This window comes from Littorina saxatilis, linkage group LG9 (genome assembly GCF_037325665.1).
Source record: "Littorina saxatilis isolate snail1 linkage group LG9, US_GU_Lsax_2.0, whole genome shotgun sequence".
Lineage (NCBI taxonomy): Eukaryota > Metazoa > Mollusca > Gastropoda > Littorinimorpha > Littorinidae > Littorina > Littorina saxatilis.
The window spans coordinates 43,462,787-43,482,498 of NC_090253.1; the positions used below are offsets into that span (position 1 = coordinate 43,462,787).

Here is a 19,712-nt window from a genome sequence, read left to right on the forward strand (position 1 = left end):
AGAAAGGTCCCCAAGAGCGGCATACAAGTGAAACAGCAGTCAAACCCTATCCCAAACATCTACTCCACATTTCACTGGTGATTGTCTTCCAACCTACCAAAATTGTCGAGCTACTATTAATAGCTCACACTTTAGCAGGGAGACAACTCCATCAATCCAGAGCAACTGCTGTCTCTGACAAGGAGGACTTTTACGTCACCCTGTCACACCACGCCAGAACTTCCGGAACTGCCCGCTAGAGTGTCGCCGCCTCGCGTACGTCGCTCTCGTCAGATCCACCCTGGAGTACGGGGCAATGGTTTGAAACCCCCACCTCAAATACAATACTGACAGCCTGGAACGCATCCCTAACCAGGCCGTTCGCTTCATCACAGAAAGTGTATCGCTAAAACTTAATTCATTGCGACGGGGAGGACTGGGGAAAGGGAGACAATTTCGAAAACAAGAAACGTGTTATGATGTACATATCATGGGGATAGTTCACGATTTCCGTCCCTTATGCGACATGGTATTTTCCGCGTCAGTTTTTGTGTACTTTTCCGCGTCAGTTTTTGTGTACTTTTCCGCGTCAGTTTTTGTGTTGTCCCTTTGTTTCATGTTGTGCAATTTACACAGTTCTTCCGAATGCCTCAGAACAAGCAAAAGTCCCGAATTATTTCCAGAGAAAACGAATATGCAAACCGATGTCTCACTATCAATTGAGGTAGAAATTTGTAACGTCTATGAGCACAGACACTTCTTGTAGCACTGTTCGGAGTGAGAATAAGCGACAAGGAAGTTGAACTTGTGGAAACCTTCAAATATCTTGGGGTTTCAATTTACAATAAGCTGACTTTTAGTTATCATGTTCATGCTGTTTATAAGAAAGCTCAGCAGCGACTTTTTCTTCTCAGGAAGCTTAAATATTTTAATGTAAATCAAAGTGTTATGGAACTTGTGTATCGCAGTTTGATTGAAAGCATACTGACTTTTAACATTGTGACATGGTATGGTACCACAAATGTTAAAAACAAAGCTAAACTCCACCGCATTGTTGCGTCGGCTAGCAAGCTTGTTGGGCAACCCCAACGACAGCTGACCAGTCTCTACGAAGCTGCCATTAAGCGGAAAGCTCTCAAAATTGTCCGTGATCCGATCCATCCTCTCAACCCCTGTTTCGAAATTCTCCCTTCAGGTAAACGTTATAAGGTCCCTTTGGCACGCAAAAACCAGTTTAAAAAGTCATTCCTGCCTTCTGCAGTCACCATTTTAAATTCTTCTCGCATCACGTAGAGGCTGGTCGGCTGGGGAAAAAACAAACAATGTGTACATGTGAAGGTGTGTGTGAAATATTTGTAATGTGATTACTCTGCTGTGAAACCCAACTCCTGTGATATGAGAGGGTAAATTCACATAGTGCAATATCATATTTGATTGTATCCCCTTTATGTTTTATGTTTTATGTGTGTCGTCCTATACAATTGTTGTTATAATCGTTTACAGGCAGGCAGGGTGTGCCGAAGAAAAATTTCCATTTTTATGTAATATTTTAATGGACAATAAAGTGCTGTTATTGTTATTGTTATTATCACAAGGAACTAGAGATCCCGTTAGGGGAGCACTGGCAGGATGCTTGAATTCATTACACACACTACCTAATGATTTACAATGTTTCTATATAATGTGCATTTTGTACATAAACTTATATGTTCTACCATGCAATCTGTTTATGTGTAACGATTTTTAAAATTGTGTTTTTAATCTTTAGTAGTTGTAGTCAATGTAGATTAGTCCCTCTTTAGGGCGAGAGCCAGATGCAAAAAAAGCATATATATATATCTATGCTTATTCTTCTTAATCTCGGAGAAAAAAAAAGAATTATGATTGTCATTGTCATATAATCTCCCGCCATTGGAAGAGAGAGACGCAAGCAGCTTAAGCTGACGATATTTTATCAAATAGCAAACGCCAGGCCTAGTCGCAGCACTGCCTGCTTAAACCATTCTCACACGATAACTATTGTTTTACGCCCTCACGGTGAAACCATTATGGGATCATGTTCCCGGTGTAGGATCCGGTCCGGTCCCCCCTCTGAAGTAGTCCCCCGGGGGACCAATTCGTGGCAAAAACTGCTCTATAATGGTCCCCCCTTAGACATCCAGCCTCGTTTTTATATTTAGTCAAGTTTTGACTAAATATTTTAACATCGAGGGGGAATCGAAACGAGGGTCGTGGTGTATGTGCGTGTGTGTGTGCGTGTGTGTGTCTGTGTGTGTGTGTGTGTGTGTGTGTGTGTGTGTGTGTGTGTGTAGAGCGATTCAGACTAAACTACTAAACCGATCTTTATGAAATTTGACATGAGAGTTCCTGGGTATGAAATCCCCGAACGTTTTTTTCATTTTTTTGATAAATGTCTTTGATGACGTCACATCCGGCTTTTCGTGAAAGTTGAGGCGGCACTGTCACGCCCTCATTTTTCAACCAAATTGGTTGAAATTTTGGTCAAGTACTCTTCGACGAAGCCCGGGGTTCGGTATTGCATTTCAGCTTGGTGGCTTAAAAATTAATTAATGACTTTGGTCATTAAAAATCTGAAAATTGTAAAAAAAAATAAAAATTTATAAAACGATCCAAATTTACGTTTATCTTATTCTCCATCATTTGCTGATTCCAAAAACATATAAATATGTTATATTCGGATTAAAAACAAGCTCTGAAAATTAAATATATAAAAATTATTATCAAAATTTTTTTTTCGAAATCAATTTAAAAACACTTTCATCTTATTCCTTGTCGGTTCCTGATTCCAAAAATATATAGATATGATATGTTTGGATTAAAAACACGCTCAGAAAGTTAAAACAAAGAGAGGTACAGAAAAGCGTGCTATCCTTCTCAGCGCAACGAATACCCCGCTCTTCTTGTCAATTCCACGTGCACTGCCTTTGCCACGGGCGGTGGAGTGACGATGCTACGAGTATACGGTCTTGCTGCGTTGCGTTGCGTTCAGTTTCATTCTGTGAGTTCGACAGCTACTTGACTAAATATTGTATTTTCGCCTTACGCGACTTGTTCTTGTTACAATGTTAGTAATGTTACCAGCAATTTCAGAGAAAAGAAAGGAAAGAATCAGAGACTGCTTTCATTTCTTCTTATCAGTATTTATTTATTATTCATTTTATTTCATGTGATATTTCTTTTGAACGGCATTATAAATCAGATCTATTTTATTTTCTGCAAAATATAGTCAAACAAAGAGATTGCTGTCTGTGCACTACATAATACCGGACGAAGATATAGATTGAAAATGGCTTGAATGCCTAAGAAAAACGAGGCTGGATGTCTAAGGGGGGACCATTATAGAGCAGTTTTTGCCACGAATTGGTCCCCCCGGGGGACTACTTCAGAGGGGGGACCGGACCGGATCCTACACCGGGTTATACCCCGACTATAGATAAGATTACTCAGTTGTATGCGTGATTATGTGGTATCAGCCACTTTGCGCACTTCTCGCAGAATGGCCGAGGTCTGTTACGTGCCACTCAGGTGATTCGGGCATGGGGCATGGATACCGTCTCTGAGTCTGCTCAAGAAGTTCCAACCTGTGACCCTTAGATAATAAGTCCAGGGCCAGGGCCGGACCCGGGGGGGGGGTGGGGGGGGGGGGGGGTTCCAGGGGTTCCGGAACCCCACACCTGGAAAAAGCATGTACCTTGCTTTGAGTGTTTTTTTTTTTTTTAAATAAATTGTGTGTGTGTCTCTAACAAATTTTATTCAATGTGAAATCCGATGAGAAAAAGGTACCCCCCCCACCAACTCACACTGACAGGCCCCAAAAAAGGAGGAACCCCCCCCCCCCCCCTTACAACTTATTTGGTCCGGCCCTGAGGGCCCATATTCAGAAAGCCTCCGACAGGGGGTTTAGTTGGTACGAGAAACAGAAAACTTCCGATAACCCCCTATCGTGGAATTCATGAACAACCGATAGCGCCTATCGTAGGCACTGTCCTACGATAAAGTTAGAGGTGCCTATCCCTACCGATAAGCACTGTTGTCATCATTTTCACGAGTTTTCATTCACAAGCACCTGAGAAATAAATCTCATGTTCCCCGGGGAATAAATCCCCGGTTACCATAGTTGCAGGAAGCCCTATTACATGGATAATCAAAAGCAAACCCAATAGAAACGCTCGCGGATTCTTCGGCTCTTTTCATTGGCGTTTCCCCAGACCTAAACAGACGACACGACACTGCTTTGCAAAGTTCCAAAAACCAACTGGCAAACGGGCAAAAGTAAACAAAAAAACAAAACTACTTCAATAAATTCATCACAAACAAATGAAACCTACCGATATGTTATGTCTTCTTACAAAGTCATGGAGTGCGTGTATCTTTGTGTGAGAAACACGAACGTCAAGTTCAAGTCAAACCAATTGACCCCTGACACACATATTTTGACCCGTGCACAAGACGTTGTATCGATAAACGAAGCACAAATAAGAAATAATGACAAAAGCAAAGAAAATAGCAACAAGATATGCAAACATCTCACAAAGCCGAGCAAGCAGAATGACAGGTCTAATGAAAAACAAAGAGGTAGCCTACTGAGTCGGAAACAAGATCGCGATTCTTTTATTTCCTTCGCTGCACGACGCAAATCTTCTGTGACCTTTGACCCAACGTAGCTTCCACATTCGATTACTAAGCTTAACACTCACAACTGAAAACCGAGGGAGTGGAATACCGAGATGAACAAACAGAACTGTGCATCCTCAAACCTGACATATTCATCCCAACATTTTATGAACTCAAAAATACAGAAAGTTGCTTTCACACGCCAGCTTTGATTGCCAGTGGTTATCCGCACGGAACTCGTGTGGTTATCAGCACGGAACCCGTGTTTCAAAGCATGGCTCCCTGTGTTGATTGTTATCTTATTTTCTCACTACCAAAATGATGACAAAAACGATGTTTGGTGGTTTGTTGTCAGACCAGCTTTTTTTGTCGGTCCTCGGGGGGCATATCGACTTTTGTTTCATATTTATTGACCGCGGCCTTCGGCCTTGGTCAATAAATATGAAACAAAAGACGATATGCTCCCCCTCGGACGACAAAAAAGCTGGTCTGTCAACAACCCATCAAACATCTTATATTGTCGGTACGATAACTTTTATTTCAAGATTGCGGCCATCAGTTTGCAGCGTTACCGGGAAAGAAGAAACATTCTAAGACATACGATTTTGGGGGACGGTATATATTATACAGGGACGTAGCACCCGGTAGGGCATGTAGGGCGACCGCCCGACCACTTTTTCCGTAAAAAAAAAAAAAAAAAAGAGAGAGAGAGAGAGAGAGAGAGAGAGAGAGAGAGAGAGAGAGAGAGAGAGAGAGAGAGAGAGAGAGAGAGAGAGAGAGAGAGAGAGAGAGAGAGAGAGAGAGAGAGAGAGAGAGAGAGAGAGAGATCTACCAACAGAACACCCCACGTAGTATTCACGCGATGGCATAAGGTCGGTTTTTTTGTGGGTTTTTTTGTGTGTTAGTCTTGGTCAACTGCTGGAATAGGATGACGTCTTATTTTGACGAGAACGTCACACGTGACGAGTTCCGTCAGGCCATAAAAGTATTGGCACCAATTTAGTGAAAATTGCTTCTTCGTCCGTCTGCTCCCATGAGAAACAATGGAGGTAAGAAATGTTTTGTATATTCTGTGTGTGAAGCTGGGGTCAGACTGAGGGGTGAGTGATTGTGTGTCAACCGTAAGTACGCCATAACAATTGAGTAACACAGTAACTTGTGGGGTTAACAGTGTCACATGAAACAACATGTAGAGAGAGAATTGAACAATGGACACAAGTGTGCATCCTGGTTGTGATGGATCGAAAACGCGCTAAAAATATTCTGACAAATCCCTCTATTTTTAAGTCATCACTCAGGCTGCCAATGTTGATGGCTGGACGGATCAATAAATTGCTTGTTTAGAAGTAAACCAGTTTGTCAATCCTTGCTTTTTAACACACTAGACAATAATGAAGACGAAAGTCATTTGAAGTAAGTGCTCATCACATTCAACGTATCGGAATTTAGATATAAATGTAAGTCGATTGATAATCACTGATACATTCACCAGCCCGTTGTTTGGTGGAGGATGGAAAGATGATTAGATGGAACTGAGCTCAGAAGGCACGAAATCGCATCATGTTTTCTTTCTTTTTTAGACCATTACAAGGGGACGGGAAGGGGGGGGGGCGGTAGTGTAAGCCCCATATTTCCTTAGCTGTCTCAGCATTTTGTCTTCCATTTTTTTCCGCCCTACCACTGACTTTTATTAGGTGTGCTACGTCCCTGTATATGCACAAATTCATATTCCTTATGCACGATATTTTGCAGTTGACTGTTGACGGATGTGATAACTGACAACAGTCAGTTTGCGAACAGAATGGGTGCCTAGCCTCTTGTCCCGCAAGTGATACTCGTGTTACGGTTTCAGGCGTCTGGTGCATATCAAGATGTTTGCGTGGCGCCGATTTGGGGTGAGCCAGCCACGGTCAGCCAGCAACAGCAAGCGGAGCCTTGACAGCTGCTCATGCAGCTGCTGCGTCAGGCGCACGCGCAGATCGACCGTAAACAAGGGAATCCCCCCGCTAGCTATCGGGGAGGCTGTCCGGTGCCTGTGAATTCGGCAGCACGACAAAAATTGTCGGACCGAGAGCTATCAAACCCCGAGGAGCGTGTCGTACGTCAAGTAGTCGTATTATCTTGAATACACTCCCAGTGCTCTACCACCGGAGCTACCCGGCCCCAACTATTCTCACACCACCAGACCAAACACGGCGTAGACTTCGTCCCACGTACCTTCTACGAGTGGCACGAGACACATGTAACCAAGTGCATGGTACAGTCGAATTTTTTTCGGCGGCAAAGTCAGTCAAACAGGATTGACTTTGGTTTAAACAAGTTTATTCAGTAAATTCCATTGGTACTATTACCGCATACATGAAATAAGGAACATGGAGCACAACAAGCTAAGCTTATAAGCGTACTCTTAAAAGCAAATGAAATTTGGCGGACGATTTTAATATAACAAATTTGAAATAATGTCAAAATAATAATGGTAAATTATGGTAGACAAACATGTAACAATAAAAGGAAAACAAGATTGACTTTGGGGTAAATGAATAGCCTAAACACTGCTAGAACAGTTCAGCAGCGGCTGCCAGATCCTATCACAAACAAATCACCCCATCTCACGAGTGTGCTGTCTAGAAGTGGTCTGAAGCTTTAGAAAAAAAAGAGGAAATGTTTATCCTATCAAAATTTTCAGATGAAGTTTGGGAAATAAATTGTGTGTGTGTAAGAAGGGGGGGGGGGGGGTGCGCTGTACCACATGACACTTCCATATGCTTGCAATTGTGGTTGTATCTTTTGGGTAAAAGGTGGTGTAGTATGTGTAATGAGGACGCAACGAAATCGGGAAAATAGCAATGTTTGATCAATAGTGTAACTGGGAACAGGTTACAATGCAGTCGATCTTGTAGAAAAATATCAGGTTTGCAAACATGTACAGCGATCGACCCCTGAAAAGCTACAAAGGGCAAAAACTAAAGAAAGCTTTTACGATCGTTGAAACGTGAGCTAGCGCACACACTCTGACGCACATACGCACGCACACGTTCTGACTCATGCACCCACGCAAACGTACGCACACACACACACACATACACACACACACACACACACACACACACACACACACACACATATACACACACACACACACACTCTCTCATCCGCATGCACACACACACACACACACACACACACACACACATACACACACACACACACACTCTCTCATCCGCATGCACACACACACACACACACACACACACACACACACACACACACACACACACATACACACACACACACACATTCACACAAAAGCCTGGATGTGAAGTTACGTGGCGTTCTCTTATCCACACTCCCATATCCCTTCAACCAACTAAACTTAGCCAACAAACTATTGTAACAGATTTCAAACCTCAATTAAAGCATTAATTCCCGTGTCATTTCATTAAAACTTTATATGCCAGTTAAGGCCGCTCACTTAACCTTCAGGATCACCTTTTGACTTAAATAATTATTTCATCAGGATCACGTGACCGCCGTTCAAGTAAGGGTACCATGAAAATCGACCAGACAAAAACGGAAGGGCCGAATGAAAAATCGACAAAAAAATCACAATAATTTATGCCTTTCCGTTGTTGTCTGGTCGATTTTGATGGTACCCTTAATTGCGCGGCGGTCACGTGATCCCTGTGAAATAAATATTTAATCCAAAGGGTGATCCTGAAGGTTAAGTGAACGGCCTTAACAAGCATAATACCATTTTAATGAAATGACACGGCAATTAATGCTTTAATTTGGGTTTAAAATCTGTTGCAATAATTTTTTGGCCAAGTTTATATATCATCTCCCCCCTGCAGCCTCCCCCACAATTATCCCTCTGTCCACCAGTGGTCAATATGCTATGTAAACAAACTTTATAAAACGTGGGTGAAATTCACAGGGTATTTAAACCTTGCGTCGAAGGCTTGCACAGCAACTTGGGTGTTGGCCAGCATTCTTCATTGACAAGGTAAGCGTCTGTATGTGTGTTTGTCTGCCTGTCTTTGTGTCCGATAGTAAGGCTCTGCATGTCTGTCTGTCTGTTTCTCTCTGTCGCTCTCTCTGTCTGCCTGTCAGTCTGTTTCTTTGTCCGTCTCTCTCTCTCTCTCTCTCTCTCTCTCTCTTCTCTCTCTCCTCTCTCTTTTTCTCTCTCCCTCTCTCTCTCTCTCCCTCTCTCTCCCCCTCTCTCTCTCCCTCTCTCGAGCTCTCTCTCTCCCTCTCTTTCTCTCTCTCCCTCTCTCTCTCGGAGAATTTCTCCAGTTATCAGATAATTAAAGCTTGTTTTTGTTTGCATCACATTACATTTTATCTATCTATTTATTCTTTGTTTTCTATGTCTTTACAAAACATTTTTTTTTACCAGCAATGTATTCATATAAATGGACACGTTTGACCATGCGAAGATTGTGTTCGGTTTTTATTTATTTGTGAAGGCAAACATGGTAAGTTGGCTTGTTGATGGTGAATGGACGTTTTTAGCGTTGAACATGCGTGTCTTCAAATCACAGCAGGCCCGGGTTTCTTTTTCTTTTTCCATTGCAGAGGTAGACAACATCCAACATGTGGACCTTAGCTCTGATAGTAGCCATGGCTCCCGCCTTGCTGCATGGTTTTGCTTTTCGACCCCCCGACCGCCAAGGCTTTAACATGCAAAGTCCCTGGGCACAATTCCGACGCCCCATGTTTCCTTCACAAAACAACGGGCAGTTCCCTCATCGTTCTCCTTTCTGTCGTCACCCCCCTCCACCTCCTCCTGGCAGGGGCGATAATCCAGAGGGCCCCCCTTCTCCATCACAAAACGACGAACAGTTGCCTCCATCCTACTCGAGCGGAGACAGCTCCCCGTCACCACCCCCCTTTCTCCTTGGTGCACCAGACAACGTCACTGAGATTATACTCGCCAGGCTGGCAGCCCTCCAACAAGCGCTTGCTAACGGTGCTTCTGGGTCCGAGCCCGCAGGTGAAAGGCAATCACGACAGGTCAGCGCGGGATGCGACTGTGTGTGTGTGTGTGTGTGTGTGTGGGGGGGGGATTAGTGGTGTAGAAATGAATGTGTGCGTTAATTCATGCCTGTCTGCGGGTCCTTCATGGTGTAGGTCATTTGATTTGTCCTGAAGAGCAAGATACATTTCTTACTAAACATGAAGATGAAACCAATACTTTGTTTGGGTTCAAGCGCTAGTCTTTCGGATGAGACGAAAAACCGAGGTCCCTTCGTGTACACTACATTGGGGTGTGCACGTTAAAGATCCCACGATTGACAAAAGGGTCTTTCCTGGCAAAATTGTATAGGCATAGATAAAAATGTCCACCAAAATACCCGTGTGACTTGGAATAATAGGCCGTGAAAAGTAGGATATGCGCCGAAATGGCTGCGATCTGCTGGCCGATGTCAATGCGTGATGTATTGTGTAATAAAAAACCCATCTCACACGGCATAAATAAATCCCTGCGCGATATAAATTGCATAAAATTTAAAAAAAATTAAAATAATAAATCCCTGCGCTTAGAACTGTACCCACGGAATACGCGCGATATAAGCCTCATATTGATTGATTGATTCACATAAATATGATTTGTATGCAGTGGAAGCCCCAATTTTAAGACCGCCGGATGTCTGAAAAAATCAGGTCTTAAAAAGGAGAAAATCTTAAATGCAGATACACTTACAGAAATCATGAACAGAAAATCTGAAAAGCAAGGTCTTAAGGAGAGGATTGGTGAGGTCTTCTTCTTCTTCTTCTTCTTCTTCTTCTTCTTCTTCTTCTTCTTCTTCTTCCGCGTACACTCGTGTTTTTTTGCACGAGTGGAATTTTACGTGTATGACCGTTTTTTACCCCGCCATTTAGGCAGCCATACGCCGTTTTCGGAGGAAGCATGCTGGGTATTTTCGTGTTTCTATAACCCACCGAACTCTGACATGGATTACAGGATCTTTTTCGTGCGCACTTGGTCTTGTGCTTGCGCGTGTACACACGAGGGTGTTCGGACACCGCGGAGAGTCTGCACACAAAGTTGACCCTGAGAAATAAATCTCTCGCCGAACGTCAGTGAGGACGAACTCTCGCTGACAGCGGCCAACTGGATACAAATTCAGCGCGCTACCGACTGAGCTACATCCCCGCCCTGACTGAGCTACATCCCCGCCTGGTGAGGTCTCAAGAGTGGGATTCCAATGTAAAGCTGTACATAGTGCATTTTTGATGAAAGACCTATGCCGTATAGGTGAGCGAAATCACATATAGCTGCGTAGCCGACTTTGTTTGTTTGTTTCTGCTTGTTTAAAGATATCCTATACCTTAACAGACGGGCGCAGTGGGGCAAAGTGGATAAGACATTGGCCTCCTAATCGGAAAGTCGAGTTCAAATCCCGGCCGCGGCCACCTTGTAGGGTTATAGAAACACACAAATACCCAGCATGCTTCCCCCGAAATCGGCGTATGGCTGCCCGAGTGGCTGGGTAAAAAGGGTCATACACGTAAAAATCTACTTGTGCAAAAACATGAGTTAGTTAACGTGGGAGTTTCAGCCCATGAACGAATAAGAAGTAGTGAGAAGAGAAGATATACCTTAACAAATATGCTCTTTGTTTCAGGTTTGAAGATTAGAGACCAAGACTGTTCACCTACTATGGGCATTCAGTTATTCCGTAGCTGCTCGTGAAGTGAAGAACAAATAAAAGTGTAGTGATTATCAAAATTATGTTGATGAATTAGTTTGTGTGTTTGTGTGTGTGTAAGTGTATGTGTTTGTGTGTGTGTGTGGGTACGTCTGTGTATGTGTGTGGATGTAAAAACTGCAGCTGATAATGACTGCAGGAGCCACCAAATCCATGGGACGATTGCAACTCATCCATTTGTGTCTTTAAATGTACCTTCCTCTGACATTTGCCTGTCTGGATACTTATTAAATTGCTGGAACTCAGGTTCATACACACACACACACACACGCACACAGAAACACACACACACAATCAATCAATGAGGCTTATACACACACAGAAACACACACAGAAACACACACACACACGCACACACACAAAAACACACACACACACACACACACACACACACACACAAACACACACACACACACACACACACACACACACAAACACACACACACCAACACACAGAAACACACACACAGAAACACACACACACACACTCATATATATACAGTTCTAACACACACAGTACAGACATACATACACATATGCACGCAAACACACTGAATAGTTAGTTTGATTTCCAGACTCACAATAATATTTTCCACTGTTCATACTTCAATGATTGTTCTTTACTCAGAAAGCTGATATGCAATGAAAAGTGCAGATAAGTTCCATGCAAGTAAATTAATATCACATAATGATGTACATGTACATGGATTAATCACGAAAGCTTCAATCACGTTGCTTTCTTTCTTTATTTGGTGTTTGACGTGGTTTTCAACCACGCAGGTTATATCGCGACGGGGAAAGGGGGGGGGGGGGGGGGGGGGGGGGGGAGATGGGATAGAGCCACTTGTCAATTTTTTCTTGTTCACAAAAGCACTAATCAAAAAATTGCTCCAGGGGCTTGCAACGTAGTACAATATATGACCTTACTGGGAGAATGCAAGTTTCCAGTACAAAGGACTTAACATTTCTTACATACTGCTTGACTAAAATCTTTACAAACATTGACTATATTCTATACAAGATACACTTAACAAGGGTAAAAGGAGAAACAGAATCCGTCAGTCGCCTCTTACGACATGCTGGGGAGCATCGGGTAAATTCTTCCCCCTAACCCGCGGGGGGTAATCACGTTGCTAATAATGGAACAAAAGTACAATAAAATAAAATAAAATAAGTACTTACTCTTTTTCTCTGCACATTTACAGTTTATGCGGGGTGAAAACGGTCATACACGTAAAGGCTGTGGGAGTTTCAGCCCATAAACGAACAAACAAACAGTTTATGCTACATTTTTTTGTGTGTATCACATTTACTATGCTAACTTTGTTAACTACATAAAAAGGGGATGACTTAATTTGTTGTATTCGAGAATCATGACAGAAAAGGCCTTTCACGTTACTGTAGCTCAACAGATAGTACTTCACTTACGTACTAACACGCAAATACAAAAAATAGAGAGTACACATACTTGGTACTTCCTCACAAATTCTTTCTTTCTTTCTTTATTTGGTGTTTAACGTCGTTTTCAACCACGAAGGTTATCCTCACAAATTAAGATTCATCTTGCATTCCAAACAATATGCAAATAAGGAAAAGACAAAATGAAAAAGAGACGAAGTGTGTGTGCATGTGTGAGCGTGGCTGCCTGTATGTCTATTATTAGAATAAAAGTACCAGGGGAAAAAAAACCCATTCTTTCCCTTCAAATACTACCTAGCAGACAATGTGAGGATACTGAATCTTTTTCTTCTTCTGCGTTCATGGGCTCTAACTGCCAAGTATACATTTGTGATTTGCACAAGTGAGTTTCTTCGTGTATAGTGTGGATACTAAATACTATGCATTGTAATGATTACTATGCTTGATTAAGACTTCCATTTTGTGTGTTTCTGTGTGCGTGTGTCTGTCTGTGTGTGTGTGTGTGCGTGCGTGTGTTTGTAAAGCGCTTGGAGCTGTGAATTCGGGACTTGCGCTTTTCTATAAGTGATTTATTATTATTATTACTATTATTTACTTATGATCAGTATGGCAATAAATACCGGCACGGTTGGCCTAGTGGTAAGGCGTCCGCCCCGTGATCGGGAGGTCGTGGGTTCGAACCCCACCCGGGTCATACCTAAGACTTTAAAATTGGCAATCTAGTGGCTGCTCCGCCTGGCGTCTGGCATTATGGGGTGAGTGCTAGGACTGGTTGGTCCGGTGTCAGAATAATGTGACTGGGTGAGACATGAAGCCTGTGCTGCGACTTCTGGCATGTCTTGTGGGTGGCGCACATTATATGTCAAAGCAGCACCGCCCTGATATGGCCCTTCGTGGTCGGCTGGGCGTTAAGCAAACAAACAAACAAACATGGCAATTTGTTTGTTTGTTTATTTGTTGCTTAACGTCCAGCCGACTACGCAGAGCCATATCAGGACGAGGAAGGGGGGGATGAAGGGGGCCACTTGTCAAGCGATTCCTGTTTACAAATGCACTAACCCATTACTTGTGTCCCAGCAGGCTTTAGTAAAACTAAATTAATACCTACTGGAAGATTACCAGTTTCCAGTATGTTAAAATAGGCTTAACCTATCTACTGCTGGACTTACATCAGAACACTAACAGATTAAACTATACATGAATCGCGAGACAAGCGGCAAGAGAAGAGATTTTTGGAAAAAATACAGGTGAATGAGCAAGAAGGCAGAAAAAGAATTCATGAAGAAAAAGAGAGCATGACAGGAAAGAGGAACCAAAAATCTACCTAACAGCAAACTAGAAAGCTCCTGCGGTTCCAAAAACAGGAGGGGCCTTTAATTTCATAACCGCAGTGCCCCACTGCGGGAAAACATGGCAATGAATTACACTAATGTGCTCAAGTAACTAACAGTTATGGCAAGTAAAACGTTTTAAGGAGTTACATAAATTATTATATACCAAAATACTAGAATAAAAAAAGAAAGAAGAAGTCAGAAGTAGAAAAAAAATGCAAGCTGTAAAAAACAAAAGATTCAAAAGTGCCTTTAGACTGGCCTGATCCTTCACAAGAAACTAAAAGATAGTAAATCTGGCAACTTTCCAAAGCAACTCTATGCTGTGCTAACAAAACAAACAATGAGATTATCAATTTTATGCAAAACTCAGAACAAGAGTCAAAACAACCACAGAGTACCAAGTCTTTCTTTCTTTATTTGGTGTTTAACGTCGTTTTCAACCAATAAGGTTATATCGCGACGGGGAAAGGGGGGAGATGGGATAGAGCTACTTGTCAATTTGTTTCTTGTTCACAAAAGCACTAATCAAAAAATTGCTCCAGGGGCTTGCAACGTAGTACAATATATGACCTTACTGGGAGAATGCAAGTTTCCAGTACAAAGGACTTAAGAGTACCGAGTGATTTCTGTATGATTGACTAGCACTTCGCAAACAAATTAACATAGAAATGGTGATGCAATCATAAAGTATATAAATTCCGCAAATTCAGTATATTAACAAATCAATCGTGTAAAATGTTACGAATTCTATGCATTAAAAAATATAATCTGCTGCAAAGAAGAATCATAACAAAGATACAAAATACATAGGGACAATATAAAGAGAATTTCAATACATGTAGATCAATGAAGTCACAACAACCAAGGCCCTTCAGGCAAAGTACATGCAATCAACTTCTTTTACCGTGAGATTTCTTTCTTTCTTTCTTTCTTTATTTGGTGTTTAACGTCGTTTTCAACCATTCAAGGTTATATCGCGACGGGGAAAGGGGGGAGATGGGATAGGGGAAAGGGGGGAGATGGGATAGAGCCACTTGTTAATTGTTTCTTGTTCACAAAAGCACTAATCAAAAAATTGCTCCAGGGGCTAGCAACGTAGTACAATATATGACCTTACTGGGAGAATGCAAGTTTCCAGTACAAAGGACTTAACATTTCTTACATACTGCTCGACTAAAATCTTTACAAACATTGACTATATTCTATACAAGAAACACTTAACAAGGGTAAAAGGAGAAACAGAACCGTTAGTCGCCTCTTACGACATGCTGGGTAGCATCGGGTAAATTCTTTCTCGTCCCAACCAATATGGGACTCCCCCTAACCCGCGGGGGGTACCGTGAGATTTGAGATTAAAAGTGAACACTATATATAGACTATTTGGCCAACATGCTCACACAATGGTACCATTGATATCTTTTCAGATCTTAATAATCTGAGAAAATCAGCTTTCAACAAGACCAGCAAAGCGAATATAATTATAAAATGTATTAAATCTGTCAAACTCACTGAATGAAACTGAATACACTGCATTATTTTCACCAAGACAATAGGTTAGGGTCGGACCCAGGACTGTAAATATGCATACACAAACAGAGCAATACTTCACATTTCATGTCACAGACTGTTCATGCATTAATTGGAGCACATGCAATTTACACAGAGTTCTGAAAAAGAACCATCTTTCTTTCTTTCTTTATTTGGTGTTTAACGTCGTTTTCAACCATTCAAGGTTATATCGCGACGGGGAAAGGGGGGAGATGGGATAGGGGAAAGGGGGGAGATGGGATAGAGCCACTTGTTAATTGTTTCTTGTTCACAAAAGCACTAATAAAAAAATTGCTCCAGGGGCTTGCAACGTAGTACAATGTATTACCTTACTGGGAGAATGCAAGTTTCCAGTACGAAGGACTTAACATTTCTTACATACTGCTTGACTAAAATCTTTACAAACATTGACTATATTCTATACAAGAAACACTTAACGAGGGTAAAAGGAGAAACAGAACCGTTAGTCGCCTCTTACGACATGCTGGGTAGCATCGGGTAAATTCTTTCTCGTCCCAACCAATATGGGACTCCCCCTAACCCGCGGGGGGTACATTTCATAATGTCACAGACTGTTCATGCATTAATTGGAGCACATGCAATTTACACAGAGTTCTGAAAAAGAACCAAGAAATTTGTTAAGTATGGAGTAATATTACTATAGCTGCTTGCTTAAAGAACAGCAATATATCAATACATTTATCAGCAATACATCAATATATTTAACAGCAATGCATCAATATATTTATGAGACGGGATGAAATTAATACACTGCATATTCTGACTGAAGCACACAGACACTTTATAATGATATTTACAACAAAATATACAGTCTAACGTCATTCACAAATAAACTTTTAAAAGTGTAATCCCAAGGCGCAAATGACAACTTCTACAGTATCCGTATCTGTGCACAAATTTATACATAGCCAAATCATGTTACATGTACTTTAACCTTCACGGTGCTTCCTGGATCGTGGAACAATGACGTCATTTGAACTACACAGTCCGCATTTTGTGGGTCATAGGGAATTAAAGAAGGCATTTTACGGTGTTTATCCCTATTCGGATGGCGTGGGTCGTGTACGACCCATACTCTGCAAAGAGGCGGTAAAGAGTGTATCCCTATTTGGATGGCGTGGGTCGTGTACAACCCATACTTTTTACGTTGAATCCTTCTTTAGAAAGTATGGGTCATACACGACCCACATCATCTGGACTGTGTGGTCCAAAGCGTGATCCGATGAAGATTAACAGGCACATTAATGATATGGCACAACACTTTTTCATTGTTTTTAAATTCAAAACAAATATTGAAAAGAAAGAGAAAGAACTTCCTCAGACACATGCTATTTACCTTGTCAAAATCTTAACCGATACCTAGAATTTCAATTAATTCAATGGAATCATTGTTTTCTTTAAATAAATAAATGAAAAGAAAGAGAAAGAGGCACATGTTCCCACAGCTATTGCTTAATGTTCTGCACATCTGAAAATAAAGTAATAAATCAAGAATAAAACAATTGCACATTCATGTTTCTATTGCCATGTTTTCATCCCTGAAAATTCAACCTTTGAGGTAACAGCTATACACACAAGTAACTGTGAGTAATCCTAATACAGTGGAACCCCTTTTCTAAGACCCCCCAATTTAAGACTCCCTCCCTTTTAAGACCCAGATTTTTTGTTCATAACTTCTGTAAGTTTACCCCGATTTTAAGACTGACCCTCCCTTTTAAGACCCAGATTTTTTGTTCATAACCTCTGTAAGTTTACCCCGATTTTAAGACTGACCCTCCCTCTTAAGACCCAGATTTTTTGTTCATAACTTCTGTAAGTTTATCCCGATTTTAAGACTGACCCTCCCTTTTAAGACCCAGATTTTTTGTTCATAACTTCTGTAAGTTTACCCCGATTTTAAGACTGACCCTCCTTTTAAAGACCTGATTTTCTCAGATTTTTTTAAGTCTTAATTTTTTTAAATTTATTGTAGCCAAAAAGCATTTCAAAATCTAACATAAATATGTCATTCAAAGCTGTATACCAGATGCTCCTTACGGCGAAGACTCCTCATTAAAAACATATTTATTTTCTTTTTTACCTTTTAACTGAAGGCGACCTGTGAAACTACCAAATTCATAAAAACAAAACAAATCTACTACATGTATCAATACATTATATTACATCATTGACTGTAATATAGACTGGCCTGTAAAAGTGTCAAATCACAACCTTAATTAATGGGCACTTCTATTTTTGACACCCCCTCCCTCTTTTAATCAAACAAATAGGCTCCATGCTGTGCTTCTATTCAAGAACACATCTCTCATCGGAAACTGCAATCTTACATATCCCCATATTGTCGAATGTACTCTCATTTTCATCCTCAGCTTCTTTAGAAACAGAAGCAAAAATCATGATCCTGCACAGTAACTTGGTTCCTTTTCTGAAATGTCATGATGTTTTTCTCTTCCATCTTTTCCCTAAAGTTTGATCATCTCACCGCTCACGTGCAAAAAAAGCTCTTATCAGTTATCTGTACAAAAACAAATCCACAGTTGAAATACGTACATATCCCCTGAACAGAATCAACCAACAAATCAATCAAAAGCACATACAGTCCATTTTACCCATTCCTTTCTCTGCAATGTTTCTTCCTCCATTTTAACAGCTGCTGCGGAGAACACATAGTTTCAGGCTATTTCTGTTCACTGCTGTTGTTGCAAAAAAGCAAGGCCAGCCTTTGCAGCCCCGAGAGCAGCATCACTCTCGGTACCCTGCACAAACTCCAGTTTCCCAGCCAGAATCTCCTGCGTGCGTTTCAACACCAAAGGATTCCGTAGCACCGAACCAGAACCAACAACTCGCTTCAATCCGTTTGACGCCAGGACCTCCGGAGGCAAGAGGCGGAAGATATTATCCACGATGCCTTCCGAGGCTGCTCTGAACATGGCACCCAGCGATGCATTGTGGGCGGAGATTCCTTCAGCGCTGGCCAAAAGGTCAGGGTCGTGTCGCTCGCCGAACACGGTGGGGCAGATTTTGAGGGTGCTGTCGCTGGGACTTTTTTGCCCCAAGGAGGACAGCTTTTCCAGCAGTGCCGTCTCCAGGATGTCCTGTGGGAGACCTGTAATCAACAACACATAAGATTTTTTACTTTCCATACTACGTGCAAAGGGCTGAGGTGCACGAACCTAAAGTGGGTGTCACCCAAATTAAAGAGAACTAACCGCAGGGTCTGATTTGTTGAAATCACAACAAATCTCAATTTCAACCAATCGAACATCGCGGCTGGCTCCCACGCAGTCGGTAACTTTCTCGCGCACCTTTGCCCTGGTAAACCGAAAAGTGGTGCGAGGCCGCTATTTATTATTTTTTTTTAAATGACTTTTTTGCTGTCCAATACAAAGAATATTTTGAAAAGCATTGCCTGACTGGTTTGATTACAATGGTAAATACTTAGGCAATGAAGAAAAACACAAAATGTTCAATGTACTCAAAATCATCAGAAACACTTTCCACAATAAAGGACCCACACATGCACACACTAAATAACTGACCTAAATTGTGAGGAAACAGTACAGCTGCCTTTTGAAATTACCGCTTTTATGAATTGTTAACCAATGATCATTGTCCAAATAATAAACGGGCAATTAAATTGATGCCGGGAAAAATCAATCACGAAAACAATAAATCATTAATTCAATCATGCACCCCCCCGCCCCCTAAAAAAACACACACACACAAAAACAGCAGATAACAAACTACAGTGACACCCCAATTTCAAGACTCATATGGCACTATCTGACCAGTCACTACATTGCATCTGCTCTCATTCTGCACATATCCGCATTCTGCTCATACTGTTAGCTTCAGTCGCTTAATTCATGTAACATCAATCTTAACGCCTGCATTCCTGCGTGTTGATTCACAGTCACTACAATTCTGAGTGACCTGCTGCAGCACAGCTGGTCTCGGCTAAAAAAAAAACTTGGTCAACATAGGTGGGGTACAAAGTGTTAAATAGGGGGTGTCTAAACACTTTCTACCCCACCTATGTTGACCAAGTTTTTTTTTAGCCGAG

The 19,712-nt window shown here is 41.6% G+C and overlaps 1 protein-coding gene, 1 long non-coding RNA gene and 1 other non-coding gene across 4 annotated transcripts in view; 2 read left to right on the forward strand and 1 right to left on the reverse strand.

Annotated features, from left to right (window-relative positions):
- Positions 1–8,482: 8,482 nt before the first annotated feature.
- LOC138976181 (uncharacterized) lies at positions 8,483–11,347 on the forward strand. The gene is made up of 3 exons (XR_011458893.1): positions 8,483–8,617; positions 9,190–9,627; positions 11,244–11,347. It is a non-coding gene; the product is annotated as an uncharacterized lncRNA (long non-coding RNA).
- A 563-nt stretch (positions 11,348–11,910) lies between these two features.
- Positions 11,911–19,712, reverse strand: part of LOC138976183 (sedoheptulokinase-like) — a 46,429-nt gene continuing 38,627 nt past the window's right edge. For both annotated transcript variants that reach the window (XM_070349021.1, XM_070349020.1), the window contains exon 6: positions 11,911–18,755. In XM_070349021.1, the coding sequence (XP_070205122.1) occupies positions 18,337–18,755 (419 nt within the window). In that variant the 3' untranslated portion in view covers positions 11,911–18,336. The remainder of the gene's footprint in view (positions 18,756–19,712) is intronic.
- Positions 13,368–13,440, forward strand: Trnat-cgu (transfer RNA threonine (anticodon CGU)). Its single transcript has one exon. It is a non-coding gene; the product is annotated as a tRNA-Thr (tRNA).